The 9,867-nt window shown below is 43.9% G+C and overlaps 1 protein-coding gene across 1 annotated transcript; it reads left to right on the top strand.

The window, feature by feature from the left end:
* Window positions 1-1,212: 1,212 nt before the first annotated feature.
* On the top strand, window positions 1,213-4,793 carry dcps (decapping enzyme, scavenger; the record flags this gene model as incomplete). Its single annotated transcript, XM_079250207.1, has 6 exons — window positions 1,213-1,416; window positions 1,850-2,000; window positions 2,552-2,697; window positions 2,779-2,892; window positions 4,326-4,436; window positions 4,515-4,793. The coding sequence occupies 6 exons, from the start codon at window positions 1,213-1,215 to the stop codon at window positions 4,779-4,781; spliced, it is 993 nt and encodes a 330-aa protein (XP_079106333.1). The 3' UTR covers window positions 4,782-4,793.
* Window positions 4,794-9,867: the final 5,074 nt, after the last annotated feature.

Raw genomic sequence — 9,867 nt, 5'->3', positions numbered from 1 at the left:
ATGGTCATTTTAACAATTAAATTAGACTAATTTTAATAATGAAACCAAACTAATTAACTTGTTCACACACACACACACACACACACACACACACACACACACACATATATATATATATATATATATATATATATATATATATATATATATATATATATATATATATATATATATATATATATATATATATATATATATATATATAAAAATATAAATATATATATATATATATATAAATATAAATATATATATATATATATAAAAATATAAATATATATATATATATATATATATATATATATATAAATATATATATATATATAAATATATATATATATAAATATAAATATATATATATATATATATATATATATATATATATATATATATATATATAATAATTTTTTTAAAAAAAATTTATATATATATATATATATATATATATATATATATATATATATATATATATATATATATATATATATATATATACCTGTATGGTCATATTAATATTGAAACTAGACTAATTAACTTGTAAATATATATGTATTTCTACACTGGAACATAAACTAGAGATCTTAGTGGCTTCTTAATCAAATAAAAACTTCCAATTTGATTTTTTTTTCAAGTTGTTCAGGGAATAAATGAATAAATGAATGAATGCGGAATCTGACTGTTTACAACCCAATGAATGAAAGAAAGTGAGTGGTTTTATTCTGAAAGAATAAACCGGATTTACGTTGTTTATTATCGTTAATCCTTTAGCTTGACTTCCCAAAGAGCGAAAAGAAAGAAATGAGGACTCACTCCTAAAAAAAATTGCCCACAACAAACGAGCTTATAAAAACCTCGTACCACGTTATTCATTAAAAGGGACTAATTTTTTTCTTTTTTTTTCTTCTTCTTCTTTTTTTTTTTTAAATCTTGCAGTAATATATTACTTTTTTCCTCTGGACTCTAAACTGGGATTGTTTAGATCTAAGCAATGATATGATCTTAGCTGTCAAGTTTTCGAAAAATTCCTTGTGTGATACCTTATTAATTCACAAAAAAAATACAGGAATATATAAAGCATCTGTAAAGTTAAATAAAACTACGAACTTAAAAGAAATAAATGAAAAGAGACTACATTGATTGACGCTTAAATCCTGTTAGTAAGTGAGACCTGATTGCGTGTATAGACGATCTTTGGTCAGATAACCGGCTGCAGACATGGCGAACAACGCGACTAAACGAGAAGCTGTTTGCACCGACAGTGATGAATTTTCTCACGACGTCAAGAGGACGAAAAGCGACCAAGATAAGGAAAGAGAGGATGAGGAAGGATCTTACAGTGAAAACATTCTCGCTGGATTTAAAACGTCCAAAGTCTTGAGTGATTCTGCGCGGGAGAAACTCATGTTTATCCACGGAAAGGTATTTTCTCTCAGTCTGTAAACACGCACATTATTTCCAGGTTTAAGAGGTTATCTTAATTTATTGTTAGAGGACTAAATATTCCTGTTATGTTCATTTAAAGTGTCCACATTTTAAAACAGGAAACAAAGTTTACACTTCCTGTTTGATATTTCAGAGTAAAAGTCTGATTTGTGTTAAAAACGTTAAAAAAAAAAAAGTAAGAAAATTGATGTTTGGGGGATTATTTCTTTGTTGTAACAGTGCATCTTGATAATAAAGCTTGTACTTTTGGAAAGCCTGTTTGCTTTTCTTTTATACTGTGAAATATTTGCGAGGAAAATTGCATCTGTGGGACGAGCAGCAAAGTTGTGTTTGTGCTTTTTGCATGAACAATTTGCCAAACCTCTGAGTGTGCAGTTATTTATTCACCCATGACTAATGTCATCTTCAGATTGATGATCAGGATGCAGTGGTGGTGCTGGAGAAAACCCCGTTCAGAGAAGAAGCCCTTGCCGAGCTCTTCAGCAGCTCCTCGCTGAGGCTGGAGATGAAGAACGACATCTACAGCAGCTATCGGCTCCAGGCACCTCCTCACCTGAACGGTACGGCGCAGAAAGGATAAAATAGTGCATTATTCCTATATATATTTACATACATATTTCATTAAATAAAGAAATATATATATTCATATATTCATGGAGGTGTGGGTTCGCATCCCACTTCTGACACCAAACTGTCGTGGAATTTCTGATGAGAAATAAATCTAGAAATTTATCTACCATGTACAGATGTTGCGAGCGAGAGGTCTCGAGAGCTCTGCCCCCTGCTCAGAGTGTTACAGTGATCTTTAGGTGGACACAAATAACCTTTTCCTGGCAGCACTAGTCAAAACAACCTGACAGCTTGTAGATAACAACAGTCGAAGCTGAAACAGGCCTTGAACAGAACATTTAGTTTTATGCATGAACTCTGAACTACTCTAAACTATGCAGAATATATATTTAGTACTACATAAAAGAAGCTTAATAAAGGAGTAACATATTAAAACTACGCTATGTGCATCATTTCCACCACAACTCTGTAGTAAGACAGCCATGGAAAACTGGAACCTTTCCCAGCAGTGAGACAATCTGTGTTTTCATTTGTTTTGCAGAGATTAAGACCACAGTGATGCATCCGGCCACAGAGAAACACGTCAAGAGATACCAGAAGCAGGAGAGCTTCCTGGTGGAGGAGACGGAGGAAGACTACCAGTCCATCTCTCTACCTTACGTAGAGAAGCACAGTTTAAGCCTGCAGGTCAGCCGACTTGAACCAGCTCCTCTGTTTCCAGATTCCAGTTTGGAAATCACAACCTTTGCCTTTCTCTTCTCCCCTCAGTGGGTTTACAACATCCTGGAGAAGAAGGCCGAGACGGAGAGGGTCGTTTATGAAGACCCGGACCCGGAGGTGGGATTCGTCCTGCTTCCTGACCTGAAATGGGACCAAAAGCAGGTGAAAAGGACGGAGCGCTGGGAAGCAGCTCACTGGTTTCCAGCAAAGATTTATGCTGTTACGAATCTGTCAACGTGAGCTGGAAATGTCCAGCGGAACGTTTCCCTGTGCAGCGTTTAGTTCTACAGTTGTGCTCATATTTATTCACCCCTATTCATTAAAGAAGGAAAAAAAACAGCTGCCTGTAAAATAAGCTGAAATTAACTAAAGTAATAATAAATAAAATTTTATGAAAATCATGACATTATTTTCTAATTCTGGTTCAATAGAAATATTTTTTTTAAAAAGCAAACAAATAAGATAATTTATTACATATTACATCAGTCATAAAGTAATATTTAGTTGAAGAATCCTTTAATGTTTCCGCTCCAGTCAGGTGTTTTCTGTTCCTCTCAGTCAGACTTCTGCACCTGTTGACAGGTATTTTGTCCCACTGTTCAACAGAAAAGTCTCTCATTTGTCCAGGACACATTTGTTTGTTTCGCTCCATCCAAGGATGGAGCGCGAGATGGACAGACGGATCGGTGCGGCGTCTGCAGTAATGTGGACTCTGCGCCGGTCTGTCGTGGTGAAGAAGGAGCTGAGCCAGAAGGTGAAGCTCTCGATTTACCAGTCGATCTACGTTCCTACCCTCACCTATGGTCATGAGCTGTGGGTCGTGACCGAAAGAAGGAGATCTCGTATACAGGCGGCTGAAATGAGTTTCCTCCGCAGGGTGGCCGGGCTCTCCCTTAGAGATAGGGTGAGGAGCTCGGTCATCCGGGAGGAGATCAGAGTAGAGCCGCTGCTCCTCCGCATCGAGAGGAACCAGTTGAGGTGGCTCGGGCATCTGGTCAGGATGCCTCCTGGACCTCCCTGGTGAGGTGTTCCAGGCACGTCCCTCTGGGAGGAGACCCCGGGGAAGACCCAGGACACGCTGGAGGGATTATGTCTCTCGCTGGCCTGGGAACACCTCGGGATCCCCCCCGCAGAGTTGGCAAATGTGGCTGGGGAGAGGGAAGTCTGGGCTTCCCTGCTTAGGCTGCTGCCCCCGCGACCCGACCCCGGATAAGCGGCAGAAGATGGATGGATGGATGGATGGATGGATATTTGTTTGTTTGTTTCTTCAACTCAATTAAATGACAAAACAGTGTCTTATATTACTAAATTATATTTTTGGAAATGTTTAGTTATTGTTCCTTTTTTAAGTCTCCAGTTATTTGAGTGACTGTTGTAAATTCAGCTTTTCTTTAATGAAAGGGGATGAAGACTTATGAGCACAACTGTAGGTTTAAATAAAGTTTATTCCTTTATTTTCCAACGTCGCAGCGTCCTCTTCCCGTTCGCTCGGCGGCTTCCAGACGTATCGAGACTTTTGCAGCTCGGTGTGACGTTTTTACCGTTAGAAGCTGCTGAAAGGAGAAAAGCTCACCGTGTCCTCCGTCCTCTCGCAGCTCGACAACTTGTACCTGATCGCCATCACCCGCCAGAGACACATCAAGAGTCTTCGGGACCTGACGCCGGAGCACCTGCCGCTGCTGCAGAACATCTTGCAGAAAGGAAAGGTGGGTTTCCCGCTGGTCTCGGGGTTCCTGCTCAGGAGAAGTGACTGACTGATGAGTGTGTGTGTGTGTGTGCTGTAGGACGCCATCCTGCAGCGTTACAAGCTTCCAGCCGCCAAGCTGAGGGTCTACCTGCACTACCAACCCTCCTACTACCACCTGCACGTCCACTTCACCACGCTGGGCTACGAGGCGGCGGGCTGCAGCGTGGAGCGCGCCCACCTCCTCGCAGACGTCATCCAGAACCTGCAGTCTGCGCCGCGCTACTACCGAACCCGGACGCTGTACTTCCCTCTGCGGGCGGACGACGGGCTGCTGGAGCAGTTCAGGCAGGCGGGGAGGATGTAGCGGAGCTTCCGGGACCGATGGCGTGCGGCTCAGTCGGGTCCGACTCCTTCCGGATCGACTTTTCTTCCTTTTTAAAGCTTGTTTTTAATTTGATCAGAATCTTTTCCAGTCGGCGTTCTGCGTGACGTCACGACGCGTTTTTCATGTATTAATTAAATTAATTAAAGTCACTTTTCTACTGATTGCTGTTTCTGATGTTGTGTTCAATGACCTCCTGAAAACTCTGGTGTTAAGAAACCTCTGAAACCTGCAGATGTTTTTATTTTTTAACTCGTTTTCAGGACTGAAAACGAGTCCAGCAGTTTGTCTCTTTACCTGCAGGTTTCCGCTCCACCAGCAGGCGGCGCTGTCGCCTCGCTCCAACCTTAAAGTCTGGATTTGTCCAACTGGATGAAACAAGATGAGGAATAAGCTGCTGGAATGAAGCGTGAAATAAAAAGTCCAGCTTCATTTTGGGTCGTTTTTAGTTTGAGCAGCTTCGTTCTGCTGGACAAACTTTCTGTCCAGATGTTCCTCTGATGCTGCAGGTTTTCTGTCCAGATGTTCCTCTGATGCTGCAGGTTTTCTGTCCAGATGTTCCTCTGATGCTGCAGGTTTTCTGTCCAGATGTTCTCCTGATGCTGCAGGTTTTCTGTCCAGATGTTCCTCTGATGCTGCAGGTTTTCTGTCCAGATGTTCCCCTGATGCTGCAGGTTTTCTGTCCAGATGTTCCTCTGATGCTGCAGGTTTTCTGTCCAGATGTTCTCCTGATGCTGCAGGTTTTCTGTCCAGATGTTCCTCTGATGCTGCAGGTTTTTTGTCCAGATGTTCCTCTGATGCTGCAGGTTTTCTGTCCAGATGTTCCTCTGATGCTGCAGGTTTTCTGTCCAGATGTTCTCCTGATGCTGCAGGTTTTTTGTCCAGATGTTCTCCTGATGCTGCAGGTTTTCTGTCCAGATGTTCCTCTGATGCTGCAGGTTTTCTGTCCAGATGTTCTCCTGATGCTGCAGGTTTTTTGTCCAGATGTTCCTCTGATGCTGCAGGTTTTCTGTCCAGATGTTCCTCTGATGCTGCAGGTTTTCTGTCCAGATGTTCCTCTGATGCTGCAGGTTTTCTGTCCAGATGTTCTCCTGATGCTGCAGGTTTTCTGTCCAGATGTTCCTCTGATGCTGCAGGTTTTCTGTCCAGATGTTCTCCTGATGCTGCAGGTTTTCTGTCCAGATGTTCCTCTGATGCTGCAGGTTTTCTGTCCAGATGTTCCTCTGATGCTGCAGGTTTTTTGTCCAGATGTTCTCCTGATGCTGCAGGTTTTCTGTCCAGATGTTCCTCTGATGCTGCAGGTTTTCTGTCCAGATGTTCCTCTGATGCTGCAGGTTTTCTGTCCAGATGTTCCTCTGATGCTGCAGGTTTTCTGTCCAGATGTTCCTCTGATGCTGCAGGTTTTTTGTCCAGATGTTCTCCTGATGCTGCAGGTTTTCTGTCCAGATGTTCCTCTGATGCTGCAGGTTTTCTGTCCAGATGTTCCTCTGATGCTGCAGGTTTTCTGTCCAGATGTTCCTCTGATGCTGCAGGTTTTCTGTCCAGATGTTCCTCTGATGCTGCAGGTTTTCTGTCCAGATGTTCTCCTGATGCTGCAGGTTTTTTGTCCAGATGTTCCTCTGATGCTGCAGGTTTTCTGTCCAGATGTTCTCCTGATGCTGCAGGTTTTCTGTCCAGATGTTCCTCTGATGCTGCAGGTTTTCTGTCCAGATGTTCCTCTGATGCTGCAGGTTTTCTGTCCAGATGTTCCTCTGATGCTGCAGGTTTTCTGTCCAGATGTTCTCCTGATGCTGCAGGTTTTTTGTCCAGATGTTCCTCTGATGCTGCAGGTTTTCTGTCCAGATGTTCCTCTGATGCTGCAGGTTTTCTGTCCAGATGTTCTCCTGATGCTGCAGGTTTTCTGTCCAGATGTTCTCCTGATGCTGCAGGTTTTCTGTCCAGATGTTCTCCTGATGCTGCAGGTTTTCTGTCCAGATGTTCCTCTGATGCTGCAGGTTTTCTGTCCAGATGTTCCTCTGATGCTGCAGGTTTTCTGTCCAGATGTTCTCCTGATCCTGCAGGTTTTCTGTCCAGATGTTCCTCTGATGCTGCAGGTTTTCTGTCCAGATGTTCCTCTGATGCTGCAGGTTTTCTGTCCAGATGTTCTCCTGATGCTGCAGGTTTTCTGTCCAGATGTTCCTCTGATGCTGCAGGTTTTCTGTCCAGATGTTCCTCTGATGCTGCAGGTTTTCTGTCCAGATGTTCTCCTGATGCTGCAGGTTTTCTGTCCAGATGTTCCTCTGATGCTGCAGGTTTTCTGTCCAGATGTTCTCCTGATGCTGCAGGTTTTCTGTCCAGATGTTCTCCTGATGCTGCAGGTTTTCTGTCCAGATGTTCTCCTGATGCTGCAGGTTTTCTGTCCAGATGTTCCTCTGATGCTGCATGTTTTCTGTCCAGATGTTCCTCTGATGCTGCAGGTTTTCTGTCCAGATGTTCCTCTGATGCTGCAGGTTTTCTGTCCAGATGTTCCTCTGATGCTGCAGGTTTTCTGTCCAGATGTTCCTCTGATGCTGCAGGTTTTCTGTCCAGATGTTCCTCTGATGCTGCAGGTTTTCTGTCCAGATGTTCCTCTGATGCTGCAGGTTTTCTGTCCAGATGTTCTCCTGATGCTGCAGGTTTTCTGTCCAGATGTTCCTCTGATGCTGCAGGTTTTCTGTCCAGATGTTCCTCTGATGCTGCAGGTTTTCTGTCCAGATGTTCCTCTGATGCTGCAGGTTTTCTGTCCAGATGTTCTCCTGATGCTGCAGGTTTTCTGTCCAGATGTTCCTCTGATGCTGCAGGTTTTCTGTCCAGATGTTCTCCTGATGCTGCAGGTTTTTTGTCCAGATGTTCCTCTGATGCTGCAGGTTTTCTGTCCAGATGTTCCTCTGATGCTGCAGGTTTTCTGTCCAGATGTTCTCCTGATGCTGCAGGTTTTCTGTCCAGATGTTCTCCTGATGCTGCAGGTTTTCTGTCCAGATGTTCCTCTGATGCTGCAGGTTTTCTGTCCAGATGTTCCTCTGATGCTGCAGGTTTTCTGTCCAGATGTTCCTCTGATGCTGCAGGTTTTCTGTCCAGATGTTCTCCTGATGCTGCAGGTTTTTTGTCCAGATGTTCCTCTGATGCTGCAGGTTTTCTGTCCAGATGTTCCTCTGATGCTGCAGGTTTTCTGTCCAGATGTTCTCCTGATGCTGCAGGTTTTCTGTCCAGATGTTCTCCTGATGCTGCAGGTTTTCTGTCCAGATGTTCTCCTGATGCTGCAGGTTTTCTGTCCAGATGTTCCTCTGATGCTGCAGGTTTTCTGTCCAGATGTTCTCCTGATGCTGCAGGTTTTCTGTCCAGATGTTCCTCTGATGCTGCAGGTTTTCTGTCCAGATGTTCTCCTGATGCTGCAGGTTTTTTGTCCAGATGTTCCTCTGATGCTGCAGGTTTTCTGTCCAGATGTTCCTCTGATGCTGCAGGTTTTCTGTCCAGATGTTCCTCTGATGCTGCAGGTTTTCTGTCCAGATGTTCTCCTGATGCTGCAGGTTTTCTGTCCAGATGTTCCCCTGATGCTGCAGGTTTTCTGTCCAGATGTTCCTCTGATGCTGCAGGTTTTCTGTCCAGATGTTCCTCTGATGCTGCAGGTTTTCTGTCCAGATGTTCTCCTGATCCTGCAGGTTTTCTGTCCAGATGTTCCTCTGATGCTGCAGGTTTTCTGTCCAGATGTTCTCCTGATGCTGCAGGTTTTCTGTCCAGATGTTCTCCTGATGCTGCAGGTTTTCTGTCCAGATGTTCCTCTGATGCTGCAGGTTTTCTGTCCAGATGTTCCTCTGATGCTGCAGGTTTTCTGTCCAGATGTTCTCCTGATGCTGCAGGTTTTCTGTCCAGATGTTCCTCTGATGCTGCAGGTTTTCTGTCCAGATGTTCCTCTGATGCTGCAGGTTTTCTGTCCAGATGTTCTCCTGATGCTGCAGGTTTTCTGTCCAGATGTTCCTCTGATGCTGCAGGTTTTCTGTCCAGATGTTCTCCTGATGCTGCAGGTTTTCTGTCCAGATGTTCTCCTGATGCTGCAGGTTTTCTGTCCAGATGTTCTCCTGATGCTGCAGGTTTTCTGTCCAGATGTTCCTCTGATGCTGCATGTTTTCTGTCCAGATGTTCTCCTGATGCTGCATGTTTTCTGTCCAGATGTTCCTCTGATGCTGCAGGTTTTCTGTCCAGATGTTCCTCTGATGCTGCAGGTTTTCTGTCCAGATGTTCCTCTGATGCTGCAGGTTTTCTGTCCAGATGTTCCTCTGATGCTGCAGGTTTTCTGTCCAGATGTTCCTCTGATGCTGCAGGTTTTCTGTCCAGATGTTCCTCTGATGCTGCAGGTTTTCTGTCCAGATGTTCTCCTGATGCTGCAGGTTTTCTGTCCAGATGTTCCTCTGATGCTGCAGGTTTTCTGTCCAGATGTTCCTCTGATGCTGCAGGTTTTCTGTCCAGATGTTCCTCTGATGCTGCAGGTTTTTTGTCCAGATGTTCTCCTGATGCTGCAGGTTTTTTGTCCAGATGTTCCTCTGATGCTGCAGGTTTTCTGTCCAGATGTTCCTCTGATGCTGCAGGTTTTCTGTCCAGATGTTCTCCTGATGCTGCAGGTTTTCTGTCCAGATGTTCCTCTGATGCTGCAGGTTTTCTGTCCAGATGTTCCTCTGATGCTGCAGGTTTTCTGTCCAGATGTTCCTCTGATGCTGCAGGTTTTCTGTCCAGATGTTCTCCTGATGCTGCAGGTTTTCTGTCCAGATGTTCTCCTGATGCTGCAGGTTTTCTGTCCAGATGTTCCTCTGATGCTGCAGGTTTTCTGTCCAGATGTTCTCCTGATGCTGCAGGTTTTCTGTCCAGATGTTCCTCTGATGCTGCAGGTTTTCTGTCCAGATGTTCCTCTGATGCTGCAGGTTTTCTGTCCAGATGTTCCTCTGATGCTGCAGGTTTTCTGTCCAGATGTTCCTCTGATGCTGCAGGTTTTCTGTCCAGATGTTCCTCTGATGCTGCAGGTTTTCTGTCCAGATGTTCTCCTGATGCTGCAGGTTTT

The sequence above is a fragment of the Telmatherina bonti genome (assembly GCF_933228915.1).
Source record: "Telmatherina bonti genome assembly, chromosome: 12".
In the NCBI taxonomy this organism is placed as follows: Eukaryota; Metazoa; Chordata; class Actinopteri; order Atheriniformes; family Telmatherinidae; genus Telmatherina; species Telmatherina bonti.
This window is presented reverse-complemented; position numbering and strand designations above follow the sequence as displayed.